This window comes from Melopsittacus undulatus, chromosome 2 (assembly GCF_012275295.1).
Source record: "Melopsittacus undulatus isolate bMelUnd1 chromosome 2, bMelUnd1.mat.Z, whole genome shotgun sequence".
NCBI lineage: Eukaryota > Metazoa > Chordata > Aves > Psittaciformes > Psittaculidae > Melopsittacus > Melopsittacus undulatus.
The window spans coordinates 25,944-47,372 of NC_047528.1; the positions used below are offsets into that span (position 1 = coordinate 25,944).

At 53.9% G+C, this 21,429-nt stretch overlaps 1 protein-coding gene across 1 annotated transcript in view; it reads left to right on the plus strand.

Moving 5' to 3' along the window:
* Positions 1-7,555: 7,555 nt before the first annotated feature.
* DCHS1 (dachsous cadherin-related 1) overlaps positions 7,556-21,429 on the plus strand; it is a 48,552-nt gene continuing 34,678 nt past the window's right edge. The window contains exons 1-2 of the mRNA XM_034073312.1: positions 7,556-7,779; positions 12,168-13,964. Coding sequence (XP_033929203.1) covers positions 12,213-13,964 — 1,752 coding nt within the window. The 5' untranslated portion in view covers positions 7,556-7,779; positions 12,168-12,212. The remainder of the gene's footprint in view (positions 7,780-12,167; positions 13,965-21,429) is intronic.

The window sequence follows — 21,429 nt, forward strand, 5'->3', positions numbered from 1 at the left end:
TGTTCCTCCACATCCTGCTCCTCTGTGACAGCCCAGAGCCTGACCCCATGCTCCAGAGGTAAGCACTCAGGTGTAGGTGAGGGATTTCCGGACAGTCCCATTCCCCTGCAGACTCTTCCCAGCTCCCTGCTGCTGAGCAGAAGAGTCTAGTGGAGTCGCTAGCTTGTGGGTGAGACTCGACTCTGCTGATCTCAGAGCCTTTCCTTCCTGAACAAACATTTTCCATTCTGAAATAATCACCTCACTATATATAGAAAGCTCCTCCAAAGCAAAACCCATGTTCTTTGGGAAGGGATATTCCTCAAATTGTTTTCTTCCCTTCAAAAGCACCAACAGGCCCTTTGCCATCAGGCTTGTATATGTTTGTGAATTCTGCTGATCAGAAGCATGTGTTCACCTCATGAAAATAATCTGGATTCCTGATGCAGCTTCTGTGCTCCCCACCCCCACTCCCTGGGTCCTGAGACTGTCTGTAATCACAATCCACAGGATTTCGGAAACCACCTCCCCATCTCACTTCCTCCCAGCTGATTTTCAGGGGAATAGAAGGAAACTTGTTTGCTAGCAGGGGGGAAGTCCAGGCCTTGGTGAGCAGCTTTCTAAGAGGCACCTATGAGAATGGTGTGCTTCAGTCAGCGTTATGTTTGCAGAGGCTGCTGCCAAATGAGGTCACCCTGGTGCAGAAACGTGGACGAAGTGCTTCCAGAAGAGGAGGATGGAAGAAGCCAGGACAGGAAGTAGAGCCGTCAGTAGCACAGGGCTCAGCTCAGTCAACTCCCTGCTCTGGAAATGCTGATTCCAGTTTTGTCTTGGCTCACAGACTGAAATGTATTAGATGGTTTCATTGTCATCTTCCAATCTCTCATCATAAAAATCATTCTTTGGTTTGACACAGTTTAGTTGTCTCTCTAGAAGACGTCTGCTTACACAGGGCAGTTCAGCCACTAGGTCTGGGTGCCTTTTGGGAACCACAAAACTCAGAGAACCTCAATGAGGGACTGCTTTTCAAACCCTGTAACATCTGCTGAGCTAGCACATCTCTTGAGAAAGACCATGAACACCAGAATAACAGCTTGGAGTGGGTCTTGATGGAGACATCAAGGATCATCTGGTCCAACCTCTCTTGGGAAAGAGACAAGATGGCTCAGTACCCTGTTCAGCCAAAGATGGACAACCTGGACTGCTAGGGACCTCTTATGCCTTTTTCTTAGTTATTCTAGTGATTAATTCCTCCTTCAGCTGAACTGTTGCTCTTTACTTTTAGTTTGTATGATGGCCATTCCACCCCAATGCTCCTGTTTGTTTGCTAGGTTGAAACATACACAGTGAAAAAAACATTCTTTCTTACAGACCCTTAGAAATCACTTGTATTTTTAATTTTTCTAAAGCTCTCCATGTGGAAACTTGTTCTACTGATGTTGACTCCTTCTTATGACTCTGACTGCTTTGAGTTTTCTACAGTCTTTATAAATATTGAACATTAAATTAGCATCACTAAAACTGCAGTAATATAATTTCCTTATTGTTCTGTATGTTTCTCTTTGGTCAGTCCATACTTCCTTACAGATTATTAGTCAAGATACTGAACAAACATTGATGATAGAAATATTAAAATTATTATTATTCCTTGCAGGAAGACTATCCACTTGGTAGGAATAATGAGATGTGCAGATAGAGACTGAGAAACAAACGTCTATACTGTCGTTCTCAGTGTTTAGTTTATAGTGACCCACAGGTTGAATATGAATCAGCTATGGGCATTTTGTTGCAAAACCAATGTAACATCATATGAGATGGTATAAACAGGAATATGACTGGCAGGATACATGAAGTAACATTCCTGGCTCTGCTTTGCTGTGATAAGGCCCTTAGCCACAGTACTGTGACCAGTCTTAGGGCTCTTCAGAGAATGTAGACAAATCTGAGAAAGTCCAGAGAAGATGGCTGGAGGTTGAGAAAATACAGGATGTGAAGGTTAAATTCTCTGGGGCAGTTTAACTTGAAGAAAAGTGAGAAGATATGAAAACCACCTTGATCTGTGAAAGACAGTTGCAAAGAGAACAACCTATTTCCAGTGTTCATGACACTGGATAGTACAAGATAGAATATACAAGATAGATAGTACAAGGAAGAATGGGTTTAAATAATAGCAAAGAAAAATTAGCACTGAATCAATGGACTGGCAGGTTTGTGAAGTCTTCATTACGGGAGGACCTGAAGAATTAGTTAGGTGCACATCTGCTGAGCATGACAGGGGCTCCCGTGTTCAGTGGAACCCTCTGTGAGGGATGGGAATAACGCAGCTGGCAGCCCTGGATTTGTTTTTCCTGCTGTTTAAAATCTGCCTCTGCTCTGCTGTTTAGGAAGTACCTGCAAAGAATACAGCTGCTATCACACTTGCAGCCTTACCCTTCCATGTTCCTTGTTGTATCTACCCACTTGTCTTCACTTTTGATTGTTTTCTTTTCTGGGCATGAATTGTTTTACTGCTGCACTTGAAGTCTTAACCTTTAGATGCTGCTATAACTTACAGTAATACCAAATGAGCTTGTTGAGAAGTCCCATGCTAAACTACCAAGACAGCTGCTGGTTGGGAATGCAAGGAACTGGTAAAATTAAGAACAAGTCCAGGCCTGGGACAGGTGAAATGATGAGCATCTCCCAGCCTTCAAGATGGATGGTGTAAATGTAAGTAATGTAATGTAAGTTGAAGACAAGGAGGCAGGAAGGAGCAACATTTTGAGCCCAACTGCTTCACAGGTTTTGCTGTGCTAGAGAATTCCTCTAAAAAAAAGGAGGCAAGTTGGATAATTGAGTGTTCAGGGCGTTTAGAACTGTACAAAAAAGAGCCATGGAAAATAGGCTGTGGGGAGTCCTTACCAGGCTACCATGAGAAAGATGGGTAGCAAGGGAAGGTGATGGCTCAGCATCCTTCTTTCAGGCATAATGTAGTGTGATGCTAAGACCACTACTCAGTCCAGCTGCTTCCAACACTCCTAAGCTTCAGCACATTTCCAAGGTAAAGATAAGACAAAAACTCAACATGCTGTACCCTAACTGCCCACCACATGCAGCACAGGGAGATGATCTGGCATTCAGGGCTCCAGGCTGCTCATGAACAAACCCTGTAACACAGAAACGTGCCTGTTGCAGGACCTTTATGTGACAGGAGCTTTGTGTCCATCCTGACAAGCAGGAGATGCAGAGCTCTTCCACTGTAAAGTTCAAATCTAAGTCAGATTACCTTCAGCAGTATTTCCTTTGACCAGGCTTTGAGTACACAGCTGCAAAGCCCCATTTCTCAGATGAAATGTTTTTGCAACTCCTTTATATTTCATGGCTTTCAAGGGCATTCCAAATGGCAGAGGCAAACTTGGGATCTCACCCAAAAGCCCTTATTCCTGTCTCAGGGAGAGCTGTGCTTCCTTCTCCTACTCCCAGCCATGGATGTTCCTAGCAGGTGCCTGCCTTCTTTTATTTTTAACCTTCATTCTGAATGCAGGAAGCCTTTGCTTGCTGTGAATGTCCGGGAATCAGAGCCTAAATACATCCCAGAAGGATTTCCTGTTTGGGACTTTTGAGCTAGGCTTCAGCCTGCAAGCGTGGAAGCCTGCGAGCAACTTAGGGCCGAGCTCCCTGCTAGTTGCGCCTGTCTGGATCAGGAGCAGCCTGCCGTCTAGCAGGAAGGTGCTAAACTGACAGACCATTTCCCACCTGCTATGGATGAGGGTGAGAACATGGAGAGTCCAGTCAGGGTGGGGATGTGCTTGACTCCTGGATCAGGGTCATTGTGGCAGAAGAACAACAGGAGAGAGAGCACAACATCTCATTACAGTGCAGCTTTTGACTGTAGCTCTAGGACGACACAAAGTATGCAGAGAGTGTGTTTTCTGTGCTGCCTCCCAGCTGTGCTCCAGTCACTACTGACTCCCTTTGCTGGTTTCACTGGCTCCTACATTGTTTCCATTTCTCAAGTTCACCATAGCACTGATGAATCCAGACTCACCTTCACAATGTGCCCCCTCCTCCACACTCTGGTCTCCATGTTATTAATTTCTATTGAAAGGCATGATATGGCAGTCCTGTCCCAACATTTACTACTACCCGTAAGTAACCTTCTGCCCTAAACAGCTGAATAGCAGATTTCTGCTCTTGTTTCTGTATCTTAGTTGCTCTTAGAAGGTATAGGCTAACTTACATTTTTCTATCAGTCCACATACAGCTTCAAAGGTCAGAAAGACTGTTGAAGATCTCTCTGAAGGCCAAGCACATGGTAAGGGGCTATTCACCCCTCTTTTGCCAAGGGGGATCAAGAATATATAGTAAATTGTATTTACTGGGAAAAGGGGTAACGGGTTAAAACTTAAACAGCAGAGGTTTAGATTGGATATAAGGAAGAAATTCTTTACTGTAAGGGTGGTGAGGCACTGGAATGGGTTGCCCAGGGAAGCTGTGAATGCTCCATCCCTGGCAGTGCAAGACCAGATTGGATGAAGCCTTGGGTGATACGGTTTAGTGTGAGGTGTCCCTGCCCATGGCAGGGGTTGGAACTGGATGATCTTAAGGTCCTTTCCAACCCTAACTGTTCTATGGTTCTATGATTCTATGATTTTCATCCCTAAATAGAAACAAGACTTGTGTACAAGCTGCAAGCCTGAGAGGAGGGCTGTTTAATGATCTGGGGCAGTGCCTGGGGCTGAAGAATGACAAACATCACAGGTTACTGAAGAAAGGAGGAGTGAAGTGAATGTCCCTGGAAAATGCAGATTGCTTGCAGTAGTATGAAGGATTCAGGGCAGATTTTAAAGGGAAATGATGATTTGAAAGCATGACAATAACTGGCAAATGTGATCAAATGCAGCAGGTTTGCTAGAGTGCACATTAGACAGCTTTCTTTAGAAGTGATTTTTGAGGGGCCAGGAAAGAAGCTTGGTCAGTATCTGAACTGCAGTGCTACAGTGGCACATGAGAAATTACTTATTCAAATGAGAAGAGATAAATTGATACGAAAACTGTAAGATGTAGAAGACTGGGGGGGAAATGAGCAGAAACCTGAAAAGTTTGTGCTCAAACAGACACGTGGTGTGGGTAGGGTCAGGTTTGGAGCTCACCTGTTGAACTTCTTCCAGTGAAGATCTCAAAGGGAAAACCAAAATACACTGAAAGTGCTTCTCAGTGACACAAATAAAGAGACATCGTGAGTATAGAGCATGCCCAGAGCATCATAAAAGTAAAAAGCTATTATTAAGGAGTGGCATAGCAGAAATGGAATGAAATTCACAGATTCACTGTGGACAGCCCTTCTTGTTAAAAGGGGTGTCTGGAACACATAGTCCAACCTTTCATTTGAAGACACACTGGCAATAACACTAGGTCAGATCAGCCTCTGTGGGTAGCCTTTTCCAGGGTGAAGAACACCTCCCCAAATGTTCACTCTGAATCTCCCAGGCTGTAATTGTACCCACTGTTCCTGTTCTATTGGTGCCATCATCTTTTTAACATATCCTAAAGTAGCAGTAAGATGCCATTAAGAAGCCCCTTAAGCTACTCATCACCAGCCTGAGCAAGTCCAGCTTCTTCAGTGCCTCTTTATAAACCTGTCATGTGTGCCTGGCCCTTACCTATCTGCTACAGTTTTTCCGTATTCCTCATTAATAGCAGGGCCAGGAATATACACTGGATTTCAGGGTGACTTCACCACCTCCCAGCTTGAGGGGATAGTTATTTCCCTTCATTTGCTGCTCACCCTTCTCCTGTGTAGTGCAGGAAGTTGTTTGCCTCATTTGCAACTACCCTTTGAGCCCAGAGGTGCAGCCAGTTTTCACCTACTGCTCAGTTCCTTCAGCCCATACATCCTCAGGTTATAAGTTGGAAGGTTGAAGAGACCTTTAAAGGTCATCTAGTCCAAGCACCCACAACAAACAGAGACATCTTGAACCAGATCAAATTGCTCCAAGCCACATGCAACCTGGCCTTGAACACTGCCAGAGATGGGGCAGCCACAGCTTCTCTGGGCACCCTGTAACCCACCCTCACTGTAAAACATTCTTTTATCTAGTCTGAATCTGTTCTCCTTTAGTTTAAATCCATTACTCTTTATCCTATTGCTACAGGCCCTGTTAAAAAGTCCTGCTCATCTTTCTTATAAGCCACCTTTAAGCATTGAAAGGTTGCAGTACATCTCCCCTGATCCTCCTTATCTCCAGGCCAACCCCCCTGCCAGGTCCCTCAGCCATTCCCCATCACCCTTGTGCTCCAGGCCCTGCACCAGCTCCATTGCCCTTCTCTGGCCCCGCTCCAGCACCTCAAGGTCTCTCTTGGAGTGAGGGGCCCAGAACTGAACACAGGATTTGAGGTGCAGCCTCACCAGTGCCCAGCACAGGGGCACAATCCCTGCCCTGGCCCTGCTGCCGCACTGGTGCTGGTACAGGCCAAGATGCTGGTGGCTTCTGGCTGCCTGAGCACAAGCTGCTCATGTTCAGCTCTGTCAATCAACACTTCAGTATAGGTCCTTTTCCATGAGCAGTTTTCCAGCTATTCTTCCCCACTCCTGGAGCATTTCATGGGGTTGTTCAGGACCCAGCACTTTGCCTTATTGAATTTCATACCACTGGTGTTGGCCCATTGATCCAGCCTGTCCGTATTCTCTGTTTGAATTGGTTGTCACTAATGGAAGAACCTAGACTTTTTCTTGAGGAAGCAGATTGAGCTGTGGTCCTTATAGTACAGATCTTAGCAATGGACTGTCATAGCCAGTAGTCAATGGCAGCTTCTCTACTAAGAAGCTAGAATAAAAGAAGGTCCAGCAGTGATTATTGGCCTGGAAGCAGAGTGGCCCCCAATCCACACACCAGTACTTCTGGGACCTGTCCTGGCTGGAGCAGGAAAAAACAGTTCAAGCGGCCAGGCTGAGCCAAGCAGGAGCCACTGGTGCAGAAGCTTCAACTATCACTCACCACAGTCTTGGTTTGACTCATCATAGACTGGTGAGACCCAACCACTTGCACTGCAGGCACTACAGATGAGATAGTACCTTCCACATGGACACTGGATGCCCTGATGTGAGCCAAGGTGCTGGCATGTTACAGGTTACAGGTACTTGGACTCTGGGCTCTCTGCATAGGAAGGAACAGAGAGCAGAGAACGGGTTGTGCTTCTGCGACCGTGGCCCCAGTGCCCCCATTGTCACACACAGCCCCCCTCCATCTCCTGCCCAGCCCTCTACTTGCCGTGTCCCATTCCAACACTGCCCTGCCATCTCTCCTGCCTATCCCTTCCCCTTTCCCCGGGCTCCTGGCGCCCGTTGCTTTCTCCCCATCCCTCTTTACCCCGGCTCCAGCCATTCCCTCCGACGCTGCTCCGCGGACCCTTCGTGTCCCGCCACGGGATCCCACCGCCCCGGACCCCAGCCCGGGGCCGCTCGGAGGCCGCGCTCCCCCGGCGCGCTCCGGTGGCGGGGCGGGGATGGGGGGAGCGGGGGGAGCGGGGGGCTGAGGGCGGCGCTGGGTCGGGTTTCAGCAGGAGCGTCCGCGCCGAGCCAGCGCCGACCCGAAGCCGAGCGCTCCGCGGGGCGACCGGGGCGGCTGCGGCACCGGGTAGCACCGACACATCGGGGTGGCCGCGGCAAAAGAGCGCTCCGCGGCGCTGGGGATACCGGAGCGGCCGGCGGTACCGAAGCGAGCGTGGCACCAGAACACCGGGACACCGGAGCGGCTGCGGGACGTCTCGGCGGAGCCGGATTCTGCGGGATGTGAGCGCAGCCAGCGCGGGACGCGCGGTGTAAGTGCCAGCGCCGGGCACCGATCCGCTCCGGCTGCCCCGCGCCCTCGCCCGGTGCTCCGCACAGCGGCATCGCCGCAAGGCGGGCCGGGCCGGACCGAACGGGACCGGGACCGAGACGAGGCCGAGGCCCGGGACTGGGAGCGGGACCGGGACCAGCACTGGAACAGAACCAGGACCGGGACCGGCCGCTTTGTTCTGCCTCCGCAGCGCAGACAATGGAGCGGGGGGGCGGGGGGGACGCGCCCGCGGCGGCGCAGCACCAGGGATCCGCGGCCGGACCGGCCTCGCCCGCGGCGCGACGGCAGCGGGGCCGGCGCTGGCAGCGGAGGAGAGGGACGGGGAGGGTGCGGGACCGGTGCTGCCGCGGGGGTGGCCGCAGGGGAAGCCCTGCCGCGGGGCGGGAGCTCGGAGGAGCCGCGGAGGCGCCAGTGGGGGGCTGTGGAGCCGAGCGGAGGGGACCGGGGCTGGCAGAGCTGCGGCACCGAGAGTTCACTGAGCGCAACGTCGGGGATGGGGATGTGCCCGGGACAGGGCTGTGCCTGGGGCGGCTGGGAAGCCCCAGGCGCCGGGGGGACCGGGGGGAGAGAGAGGTCCGGGAGCTCTGGGGGAAGGAGACCCCTGACAGCCTGGGGCACCCGTGGACACGGCACAGACACGGCCCTGCGGCATCTCTGAGATGGGCACATGGTGTGGTAGGGGCCAGGTCAGATGCGTGTGGGCAGGAATGTGGGAACTGGCTAATGCGTGAGGAGATTTTATTAGTGTCCTTTGAGGGGGGAGTGTTTCCAGAGGCAGGACAACAGGCAGGAAGCTCTGGTGTGGCACAGAAATGGGATGTGCAGGTATGCAGTGGAGCTTAACTGAGAGCATGGTCACCTCATGGAAGGCTGGTCACTGTTCAGAGCTGGTATCAGAGGGAAACGAGGCCATGTGGCTGGGCTGGAAGTGAACAATAGGGTGCTGGTCCTGAAGGCCCAGGTGTGTGGTGGTGGAAGGGCTAGGAGGCATGGAAAGGGTGTCTGTAGGTAGTGGCAGAGAGTAAAGGCTGAAGAAGAGTTGTTAGCCTAAGGCTGGACTGCAGGCAAGCCTGGGCTGTGGCTGGCTCTGAGAGGTGATAATGTGAAACTCTTGAGAGAGAGATCTCTGTGAATGTAGAAGGGAAAAGCATGTTCCAGGTCAGTAACTGGTGCTCAGCAAAGATTAAATGGGTTTCTGCATCCTTCCTCAACTGGACTGGAGTCTCAAAAAAACATCATTACATGACTCATGGCCTCTCATGTGAGACTTTGGATATGGCATCAGCAGCATCTGCAGCTTTGATGGAGCATTTGCACAGCAAGCATTCTGACATCTGTTTGTGGCATGCACAGTGGGTGCCATCTTTCCAGCTTCTCTTCTGGGGCCACTGTGGGCCTGCTAGGGCTGCCATGAGATGAGAGGTACCACTGGCAAGCAGGGATGTATGCTGGTCCCTCTGTGATTCCAGATCCTTTTTTTGTTTGTTTTGTTTTCCCATATGTGGTTTGTGTGCTAAGTGTAGGCTTAGCTGGGCCCTCCTGATGTCCTGGTGTAAGCTGGGCTCTCCTGGTGCCCTGATGCAAACTGGGCTCTCCTGGTGCCCCAGACCATCAGCTCTAGGCTGGGAGATGCTGATGGTGCAACTCATGCCATTTCAGCTGCCATTCTTGTCAACTTCCTTACCATGGCTGTGGACCTCAGGCACCTCTCTGGACAGGTTCTGCCACAGCAGTTTCCTTCAGAGGATTCTGCTGCCATTTCTGACGCAGAGACTTAGTGCCGGGGGTGGGAGGGACAGCGAGGACGGGGCCGCCCGCTCACATTACACAGCCTGGGCCTGGACCACTTCAGCCAGTGCTGAGCTCTCTGCTAATTGGAAGCAGCTGTTGGGATGTGGTGACTCTGCATTCACTGAGGTCACTGCTGCCTTCCTCTGTGACCCCAGCCTGCAGCCTTCACAGGAGCAGGGGGCTGCCACCAGTGGCTGCAACCCTGGCGGCTGCATCTCTTAGCAGAGAGGTAGCTAGGCTCTGAAACAACCTACTTGTGTCTGGGGAGGATGGAAATGGAGAAGTTTGCACAGACTTTTATCACAGATTCACAGACTGGTTTGGGTTGGAAGGGACCTCAAAGCTCCTCCAGTTCCAACCCCCGGCCACAGGCAGGGACACCTTCCACTAGAGCAGCTTGCTCCAGGCCTCTTCCAACCTGGCCTTGAGCACATATCACTGGTTCCCTACCCCAAGGACCCTAATTTCAAATCCCTGTTGCCACAGTGCTCTCAGCTGCTTCTCACACTCCCCAAATTAAGCTTTCCAGGTTTCTGCCCTCCCTGTGGGAAGCTGTCCTTGCTGCACTCCCTTCTGCTTCTCAAGAGCCACATCACTCATCAAACCACGTGGGGGTTTCCTTGTACCTGTGCCCTGATTTGTTCCAGGCACTACCCGAAATCTTTCAGCTTCATCCTCTCCTCAGCCACTGAGATTGCCACAGGAAGCCTTGCCCCTCTAGCTGCTTTCCTACTCTCCTTTGAATTTAGTTTTTGTCTGACCTTCTGTCAAGGCTTTAAACCCTCTGCCCAGCACCTTCCTATGACCTGAGCAGCTAGGGCACAGTTAGGGTGGTGCAATTTCATCACAGAAGCAAACTTGGAGCCCGTTCTCCAGCACTACCTGTTCTGGATGTGTGCTGTTACCCGTCCAGCTGGGGACATTTAACTGTCTCCAGCAGAGACACAGACCTGGCTGGGTCCACTGAGCTCGTGCAGACACCGCTCACAGCCCATGGTGATAAAAGTTATCTTCTTTTGACTTCTGCTCCTGAGAGATAGGGAGTATTCATACATGCCAGGTACAAGAAGAGTGTGTGCTCTCACTTGCCACAGACCTCAGACACTGGATGCCCACTGAAGCAAACAAACACTTCTGTAATGCAGAAAACACTTTGTAATACTTTTTCTTTCTGTTGCTAACCCAGGATTTCCACAAGGAAAACCAATCGAAGCAGCTGACCTGAGGTAGGAAAGAGAGCCCAGGAATAATCATCCTGTGTCCCCTGGAAAGGGTTAACAGTGCTGTAGGGTTCTTTTGATCAAGGGCTGACAATCTTAGTCCCCAAAATAGGCAATGTCAGCCACCTCCATCGTCCAAGACAGGGAGGTTCCTGCCGTCCTGCCTCTGCCATGAGCGGCTCCTGAGTGTGGTTATGGGACCAGCAGCAAACACTTTCAAGAGAGTCCAAGTGTGAGCTCATGCTGCCGCCATCCCCGCAGACCACTGAGCCTCGCTTGCCGGGGGCTGCAAGCAGCGCTGGGGCTGGTGTTGTTCACCGGATCCCTGGTGCTGCTCCTGGGGAGGGCGGGCAGAGCCTCGGGGGCTGACAGCCTGTGAGCACTGGGAGTGTACCCAGCGTGTCCAGCATGTCCAGCACTGGGGTGGCTGCAGGGAGCTGCTTCTCTCTGCTCGTCCCTCCCCCACTGCTGCAGTGAAATGAAGCTACGGCAGGGGGAAATGAAGTGAAGGAGCCAGAACGAGCCAGGAGCAGTGAGGAGACAAAGGAGGAGAGTGAGCAGTGGAGGGTGTGGGACCGGGAGGGATCCAGAGCAGCTGCTGCGTTCCTGCTGCAGTGCCACCACCCTCCATGGTACCCGCTCAGGGCATCCACAGATCTCTGTGCCAGGCCAAACAATGGGCCCTGTCTGATTTTGTCCTGGGCATTCCCAGCTTTGGTTACATCCTCTGCAATACAGCCACTCTGATTTACTGTTCACTGGAAGTAAGCCCGCTCCAGTTTAGCTGCTGCCTCCCAGGAACACCAGATTTGCCCTTCATGGTTTTTTTGGCATGTGGATCTGTGGTGCTGAAAGGCATGTTACTGGTGGTGGCTGGGGGTGGTGTCTCAACGTGGTTGCTTCTTGAGCTTTCTCCCAGCTTAAGACCAGCTTTTTTCTGGGTGGAGAGGTGCTAGGGCTGCTGTTTGTCCCCAGATCTCTGTCCCCTTGCAGTCAGCTCCAGCCTCACAGGGAGCATTCAGCTGTTAAAGGCACAGGAACATCCTGCCCCGGTGTTGCCAGTGGGCAGGTGTCTGGGAAGAACAGCCTGTGTGATGGGCTTCCAGCTGTTAACCTCAGCAGCCTTCAGGTGTGACCTGCTTGGCTGACCAGGTCTGACCTGGTGTTGTCCCAGGCCGTCACTCTGGGCACCCTCTGCTCTGACACATTTTCACATTCAGCCCTTGCAAGGGGGTAGGTGATACAGAGCAATGGGGTGGCACATACGTGACAGGCTTTCCCTCCTCACTGTTTTTATCCCTGTCCTTCCTTTGCTGCTCTTTCTTAACCAGCATCTTCTGGTCTGCATTCCATGCAGGATTAAAGGAGATCAAGCCACCCTCTGCTCTGCAAGTCACTAGCAATGGAACAGATGAAGGGGTCAGCCATGCTTCTGCTGGAGCTGCTAATTCTTGGAGGCCTGAGAGCAGGGAAAGGCTCTGCTGTCCTGGGCACCCTGGATCTACAAATAGATGAGGAGCAGCCAGCTGGCACCATCATTGGGGACATCAGTGCTGGCCTGCCTCCAGGAACCAGTGCCTACATGTATTTCATCTCTGCACAGGAGGGCAGTGGTGTCACCACTGATTTGGAGATAGATGAGAACACCGGTATCATCAAAACAGCTCGTGTCTTAGACCGAGAGACTCGAGACCACTACAGCTTCATTGCTGTTACCCCAGAGGGCATCACAGTAGAAGTGAACATCCAAGTGAATGACATCAATGACCATGCTCCAGCCTTTCCCAGACAACACAGCACCTTCCAGATCCCAGAGCACACACCCATTGGCAGCAGATTTCCCTTGGACCCAGCCTTTGATGCTGACAGCGGCCTACTCAATACACAGGGCTATGTGATAAAGGGAGACAATGTGGGGCAGGCCTTCCGCCTGGAGACACGTCGAGGACCCAACGGGGTCCTTTATTTGGACCTGGTAGTCAGCAACGTCTTGGATCGGGAGAACCGTTCATCATATTCGCTGCTGTTGGAAGCCTACGATGGTGGCTCTCCCCCCCGGAGCACGCAGATGACGCTGGATGTGTCCATCCAGGACATCAATGACAATGCTCCTAGCTTTAACCAGAGCCGCTATCACACTCTCATCTCAGAGAATTTGAAACCTGGCAGCAGCATCCTGCAGGTCTTTGCCTCTGATGCAGATGAAGGTGACAATGGGGATGTGATTTATGAGATCAACCGTCGGCAGAGCGATCCTGACCAGTACTTCACCATTGACTCCCGGACTGGAGTCATCAAGCTCAACAAGGGTCTGGACTACGAAGTAAGGAAAGTGCACGAGCTGGTGGTACAGGCAAGGGACAAGGCTGTCCATCCTGAGGTCACTACAGCCTTTGTCACTATTCATGTGCGTGACTACAATGACAACCAGCCCACCATGACTATCATCTTCCTGAGTGAGGATGGCTCCCCACAGATCTCCGAGGGAGCCCAGCCTGGCCAGTATGTGGCACGCATCTCTGTTTCTGACCCAGACTATGGTGAGTACTCCAATGTCAACGTCACACTGGAGGGAGGGGATGGCAAATTTGCCCTCACTACCAAGGACAATATCATCTACCTGATCTGTGTGGACCAGCTTCTGGATCGGGAAGAAAGAGACTCCTACGATTTGCGAGTGACAGCTACTGACTCAGGAACTCCTCCTCTCCGGGCAGAATCAGCCTTTGTGCTGCAAGTGATGGATATCAACGACAACCCTCCACTCTTTGACCAGCAGGAGTACAAACAGAGCATCCCTGAGGTTGTGTACCCAGGCAGTTTTGTGCTGCAGGTGACAGCTCGTGACAAGGACCAGGGTCCCAATGGGGAGGTGCGGTACAGTATTGTGCATGGCCAGGATGTCCACTCCAGCTGGTTTGCCATTGACCCTGCAACAGGGATCATCACCACTGCTGCCCCACTGGATTATGAGAAGGATCCTCAGCCTCAGCTCACAGTGCTGGCCACAGACAGGGGAACCCCTCCCCTCTCCTCCTCAGCTGTGGTGCGTGTGGCCCTCCAGGATGTCAATGACAACGAGCCAGTGTTCAGGAATAACTTCTACAACATGTCCCTGAAGGAGAACACCCCTGTTGGGACCTGCTTCTTACAGGTAGGTGCAACTGTCAGGAGCTAAGCTTGAGGAGAGCACTGCCAGGGCTGCGATAGGCTTGGGATGGGGGACCTGCCACTGAGGGCTCTGTGGTGCAGTTGTCATGGCTTAGATGGGCAATAGTTGCATGAGGAACGCTGGAACAGAGATCTGTGTGCTCAGGAGTGGAGCAGAGCACTGTTACACCCCTTATGCATGCGAGTACCGGGTGGCATCACTGATGCTCTGGGCACACCTCAAGGATGTCGTTTGTGCAAAGCACGGGGGTGACCTCACCTAAGGCTGGGGCTCACTGTGCCAGGCCTGGCTTGCACAAGTAAGGAGTTGCCTTGCAAGCCAGGCCACTCCAAATGGTGCTCAGGAATATGGGCGAGACATCTGGGAAGCTGCTGTGTTCTCTCTCCACCCTGTGAGGTTGCAGCCCGGGTTCATCAGTGTTTGTAAGGCTGGTTGTGAACACTGGCACTGTTTCTGCACAGCTGGTACAGTTCTATTACATTGGAAACAGGACCTGAGAGATAGAATTAGGAAAACCTTAAAGCTCATTCAGTTCCAAGCCCTGCCTTGGGCAGGGACCCCTTCCACTGGAGCAGCTGCTCCAAGCCCCTGTGTCCAGCCTGGCCTTGAGCACTGCCAGGGATGGGGCAGCCACAGCTTCTCTGGGCACCCTGTGCCAGCGCCTCAGCACCCTCCCAGGGAACAGCTTCTGCCTGAGATCCAACCTGAACTTCCCCTGTTTAAGGATCCGAGGTGAGGCACGTGCTGCATCAGCTCTATGGTCTGAGGCAAAGCCTGGGGAGATCCTCCCCCTCCACAGGTTCTGTGATCCTGAGCTGTGCCAATGGTGACATTTGTATTTGTCTCTGGTCTGTTCCTGCATTTGCCATTTCAATGGCAGCTTGGGCCCCAGTGTGGGGGCAGCTGGAGGCCGGGATGCAGCCAGGCTGGGCACAGGGCTTGGGGCTGGCCTGGGGAGCCACTGCAGTGGTGCAGCCTAGGCACCCTCAGGCTGCCTGGTGGGCCAGGCATCAGTGAGGTTTGGGCACTTCTGGGCTGGGGTGGTGTGGTGCTGGGTGTCTGGCTGGGGCTGTGAGGAGCTCTGGGACACAGTGGTGAGCAGTGCCTATGGGGCTAGGAGGAGGGTGTGTGGGGGAGCAGGAATCCATGGGACAAGGCAAGATGAGTTCCTGCAGCCTGTTCTGGGAGATGTGCCTGAAGGAGGAAGGGGAGCTGGTGAGACAAACCAGTCTGTGGGTGTGCTGTGGGTGCACTGCTGGGGCATGGTGGGCTGGTGAGTGTGGGACATGTAGGGTGTGTCAATGGAGGGGACTGATGGGATGGGAGTGCTGGAGAGGGGCTTGTGAAATGGGTGAGTGCAGGGCATGGGATAAGAGTGTGGGAGAAGAAGGAACTGGGTGGGAGCAAAGGCCAGAATAGAGAGGGAACATGGGGCAGGGGCGAGTGCAGGATGGGGCAGATCTGCGGGGTAGAGGATGGGTCAGAGTGGGACTGGGGGGAATTCTGGGCAGAAGCAGTGGGTGAGAGACGAGGCAGATTTGGGTGGAGGACGACATGGGTTTGGTCTGTGCACATGTCTGAGGTGGGGGGGATGGAGACAGGGACAGGGCTAGGGGCAGAGATGGGGAAGGGGTGAGGGGTGGGTTTAGTGGAGAAGCACGGAGGCCCCAGGCGTGTGCAGGGACGTCTTGGCTGCGGCAGCCCCCGAAGGGAGGCCCCCCTCTCTCCTCCGTGCCTTCCTGCTCAGTGCCGCTTGCCGGGTGGGAAGCCGTTCTGGAAATGCAATCGGAGATGGCGGCTGGGCTCCTGCCTGCGAGCGAGCAGGGGAAGCAGAGCGGGGCCTGCGGAGGAGCCGGCATGGTGCGGGGCCACGGGGATGGCACCGGAAGCTGCCTGGCCACGGTGAGGCCGGAGCCGCGCAGGGGAAGGTGCTGGCCCGGCGGTGACTGAGGCTTTGGCCGGATCTCGATGGTCTTGGCTCAGCCCCTGTGTTTCGGTTGGAAACGGCCGAGCGCAGGTAACTCCCGCGTGGCCTCGGCACAAAGCAAACAGCTCACACATCTGCTGCTGCTTCCTCTGAGCCGGGAAACGGGAGAGGATGGGAAAGGAGGCTGCGAGGCTGCCGGCTCGGCACCGGGCCGCAGCAGGAGCGAGCCAGCCCGGGGCGCTGGGCAGAGCCGGGGCACGGAGCCCACGTCTCACAGCACATGTGCCCAGTGTGGCCGCCCCTCAGCCGCGGGCATAGAAGCACAGACTCAACCAGGCTGTGAAGGACCATCAAGTCCAGCCTTTAAAGTCCACCTCTGTTGCCCTGAACAGGAGGGCTTAGAGGTGCTGTCAGGGTCCACAGGGCCAGCAGCCAGCACCGCGTCCCACAGGGTCACCCATGTCAGCTGTGTCAGCCACCCCAGAGCTCGTGTGCAATGTGCCCGCTTGACTCCATCTTGAAGGCATCAAGGCTCATTCTGGCCTGGGCGTTAAAGACCCACATGATGGTCATGAGAGCTTAGGCCATGGGCAGATCCTGACAGCGTGATGTGCAGGACACAGGACAGCCTCCAAGGTCAGCACAGAACCAAATGGTTCAGTTCTCCATCTGCCATGTTTTTAAGCAAAAACAACCTGTGAGGACCAGGTCTATATTGAGATGGTGATGTCTGCTCTCCGTGAGCAGGACAGAACGATGGGGAAATGGGGAGTCCATGTGGATGATCAGAGAGACTTGAGGAACATTGGAAGTCTCCCCCTCCTCTGTGCCCCGTCACTCTGTGTTTGGTGTGCAGAGATGAGCAGAGCATGCTGCTGGCCTGAGAACGAAAAACTCATAACATCTTTATTTATTGCTGGTGTTTATCACAGGGCAGGTTCCACAGCAGCAGACTCTGGATGAGCAGTAAGAAAAGGAAATAGCAAATGCACAGTTTGAGTCTGAGATGAGAGAGAAAAACCAGTGGAGAAGATGCCCAGAGAGCTGGTGAACATCACATCAGCAGGAAACAAGAGCAAAGGATAGCCCCTGGCTGGTTTTCTCAGTCACTGACTCTTCTCTCTGTGACCATGAGCTAATGGAGTCATCAGACTACATTCTAAGGCTGTGGTTACATGATGGGGAGCAGTGTTCTGGTATACATTCAGGTGTTGCCTTACATTTGTTTTAAACTTAGAGACTTTGTACCATTAAGCCGCGTGCATGGTCAGATACCTCCTTTCTGGGCCTTTCTGACTTTTCATGCTAAATCAAGTATTTTCTGTCCTCTGGCAGGCAGCATAAAGCACAAAGAGCTGTGTAAACCCATGTTGTAAGCACAGGGCGATTTGACAGAAATGTGACGGAGGTGAGATCATGGATTATTGATTCTTGCACAGATCCAATATTAATGATTTTGGAACCAGGGTTTACGTATATCCTCTGCATCTATACACACAGTTGTTGGGGAACAAGCAACACACCTACCATAGACTCCTTGTGTTTTTAGGGTGTGCCTGATGAGTTTTGAAGCTTGAGTACCAAGTGGTGGTTCTGTGGGACTGGCTGTGCCGCATGCACAGCACTGGAACAGTCTCTTGGGCTGTGCCCCAGATAGGAAGACCTGCATGAAGTGCTGTAGGCTACACTAGGCCACATCCACTGTGAGTCTTGACAGATAATCCTGATGCACTGGGGTTTGCTACTGGAGGGGGCAGATGTGAGAGGACCCAGGAATAGCCACACATGGGGACTGGGACAGCAAGAGGACTAACACTGACCGACTTTGGTGCCCAAGAGAGCGGCCAGGTGTGGGGAGGATGTTACGTGTGCATTCGTTTCCTTGGGGTGAGGGATTCGGCACTAACCTGTTCTCAGGCCTTTGCACGACATCCATCAGGCAGCCCCCTCCTCAGAAAGAAGCAGGGAGCCAGGGGTGAGGCTGCTGGGGAGCAGGGACAGGGGGAGCCGCTGGGAGGCTGTGGGGGAGGTGATGCTGCTGTTACCGCCAGAAGAGCTGCGTTTGTTCCAAATTCCTGTGAAAGTTATTTCCTCGCGCTGCCAGCAGCCTCCTCCTGGGCTTGGCACAGCAGCCAGCGCCATGATTAATTCAAGTAGCATTTCCCCTGGAGCTGCAGCAGCTTTTCCACTGCAGCCGAGAGGCCCCAGCCCCTCGCGCTCCGCTCCCCCCATGCTCCGCTCCTCCCCTCAGCCCCTCCATGGCTCCCTCCTTCCTCTGCGCCAGCCCCGGCCCCCTCACAGCTGCCCCTTCTCCCTCACCTCTGCTCCAGCGCCAGGCCTTGGAGCTCCTCTTGCTCCCACAGTCCTTGCTCACCTACACGGGCACTCCGGCCTCCTCCTGCTCCCTGCCCCTGGGCACCCTCCCTGGCACGTGCCACCTCCTGCTTCCCTGAGCCCCGCTCTCATCCGTGTGTCTTGCCCAGCCGTGTCCATCTCATGGTGTAGATCTGCTCTATGAGCTCTGCACAGGCAAACCCCAGCCCAACACCCTGGGTTGGAGTCCTCAGCATCAGTGCCCCCCAGGATACCATGGCCTGACCCTGTCACTTCGCACCCTGCTCTGCTGCTGCCCTACTCAAGCCCCCCACCTTCAGCAGCCTTCCTCTGTGGAGGGCCAGGTTTCTGCCCTGCTCAGCTACCAAAGTCCAGCACTCTCTGCTCCGTGTCCAAGTGCCCTGTAGCTCCCTGTTGCAGCTCCCATTCCACTGCCCTGCTGCCCCACAGTGCCCGTGTCTGAGCCTTGCTCCCTGTCCTTCTGTGCCTCAGTGCCTCTCGGCTCAGCGACTCTCGGGCTCTCAGGAGCAGCGCTCACTCCCAGGCTCCTGCAGCCCATTTCCCAGCTTCGCCCTGCACAGTCCTGCCTCTGTGCCAATGGCTGTGATTAAACTGCTGCCCCTCTGGAGAACTGGGGGCTTCTCCCCATCTGCCAGCAGTGCTGGCGGCAGCGGCTGCCCCGTTCTCCATCCCTTGCGGTGTGCGGCTGGGGCAGCCCTGCCCGCGGCCGTTACCCTGCCCTGCAGCCGCTGGGCTGTGCGGAGCCGGCAGCGCCGACGGCTCCCCGCGGACGCGGAGGGTCCGACCCCCGCCTCGGCCGCGCGTGCGGGACGTGGCCGGGGCCGAGCCCTGACCCCGCTCGCTCCCCCGGGGCCGAGGCTGGAGGTCGGGGGCAGCCCCGGAGCCAGGCCCGGCTCCTGAAATAGCCGCGGCCGCTGCCGGTCAGCGGCGGTGCCAGGCGGGGCGGGCACACGCCGGGGGAGGGAGCCGTGCGTGGGAGCGCTGACCACACTGGCGCCAGCCTCCCCTCCTCTCCCACCGAGAGCCGTCACTGGAGGGGCGGGAGCCCAGAGCCAGATGTTTGCCAAAGCCACAGCGGAACATGTGCGGAGCAGAGCCCCAGCCAGGGCCGGGCTCCAGATGCGCTCCCTGCTGCTGACTGCGCGCTGGAGCTGGGGAGGGAGGGTGGCCAGGACGTGAGGCCCAAGCTGCTGAGGAGCTCTGCATCGCTCCCCACGCCGTGGGCTGGGTAGGGTCAGCAGTGAGGCTGGGAGCACAAAGGTTGACTGTGGTTGGGGGCTCTGACGCTGTTCTCTAGATGGGTCTGTGGGAATAAGAAGCCTTGACTGCTACAGCTGAGGATTCCGGAGTGGGGCTGTGCTTCTCCATCCATCCCCATCCCTGGGGAAGGAAAGAGCTTTGTGATGCCTTGGCTCCACTTGTTCCTCCTGTCTTGCTGAGGGACTTGGAGGAGGGTGTGGGATAACAAAGCCTCGATTCCCACCTCTGTTCCCCCGTTTCTCCATGCAGTGGGAAGAGGCACACTTGGCTTCTTCCCTCACCGCAGCCACAGCTCCCCAAGACTGGTGCTCTGGTTTCTTTCTGCCTAACCCTGAGCCATCTTTGCTGCTCTTTGTCATCCACTTCTACTCTGCTTTGGAGACCACACTCCCATGAAGTGCTCTTCTGCCCAGATGCTACGAGTAGGTACAGGGTACACAAGTGAAGTCTTCTCACCAAACCTGCAGGGAAGAAGGGGCAGGCAGATGCTGCTGCACTTTGCTGTCTGGACTGTGGTGCAGGTCAGCTCTCTCAGAAGGATTGTAGCTAAATGGGGAGGTTCAGGAGGGCCTTTGGCTGGAGATCCCAGAATGGTTGAGTTTGGAAGGGACCTTTTGAGGTAATCTGGCACAGCCCTTCCTGCTCAAGCAGGGCCATCCAGAGGTGGTTGCCTAGAACCATGTCCAGGCAGCTTTTCAGTACCTCCGAGGATGGAGATTCCACCACCTCACTTGGCAACCTGTGCCAGAGCTTGGTCACCTGCACTGTGAAAAAGGGCTTTGTGATGTTCAGAGGGAAGCTCCTGGTTCCAGTTTGTGCCTGTTGCACTGGGAATAGCCTGGCCCTGTCCTCTTGCTGTCCTCTTTCATGTATGGATGATATCCCTCCCCTAGCTTCTCTGCTCCGGTCTGAACAGTCACAGGTCTCTCAGCCTCTCCTCACAGCAGAAACACTCCAGTCCCTTCATCACCTTGGTGACCTTTCACAGGACTCTCTTCAGTATGTCCATCTTTCTCCTATACTGGGGAGCCCAACACTGGACCCCGCACTCCATCTGTGGCCTCCCCAGTGCTGAGCAGAAGGAAGGTTCACCTCGCTCAGCTTCCTGGCAGGAGTCCTCCAGGATTCCATTCACCTTCTTTGTAGCAAGGCCACACTCCTGGCTCATACTTGACTTGGTGTCCACCAGGATGCTCAGGCCCTTTCTTGCCAAGCTGCTTTCTCACTTGGTGGCCCCCAGCATGGACTCTTGCATGGGTTTGCTCTTCCCCAGGTGCAGGACTTTGCAGTTCCCCTTGTTGAACTTGTGAAACAGGTTCCTGTTTGCCCAGTTTGCTGTTGCTCAGGATGGCAGCACAACCCTGCAGCCTATCAGTCACTCCTCGCAGTTGGTGTCATCAGCAGATGTGCTGAGGGGGCACTGTGGCCCATCGTGCAGATCACTGATGGGATGTTAAACAGGACTGGACGCAGTGTTGAGCCCTGGGCTCCACCTCTAGCTGCTGGCCTCCAAGCAGATGCTGTGCTGCTGACCACCATTCTCTGGGCCAGCCCATTCAGCCAGTTTTCAGTCCACCCCATTGTCTGCTCATCCAGCTCCTTCATTATCTGTGAGTAGTTGATGGGAGTCAGTGTCAAAGGCCTTACTGAAGTCCAGGTAGACAATAGCCACTGCTTTTCTTTCGTCTTCCAGGCCAGTCATTTATCAAGTTCACCGGTGGGTGAAGCCATGGAGTCTACTCCTGATGATTTTCTTGTCCTTCATGTGCATGGAAACAGTTTCCAGGGTTAGCTTTTCCCTCATATTCCCTACCGAGGTGAGCCTGACTGATCTGTCATTACCTGGGTCCTCCTGCTTACCCTTCTTGAAGACAGGAGTGACATTTACTTTCCTGCAGTCTTCAG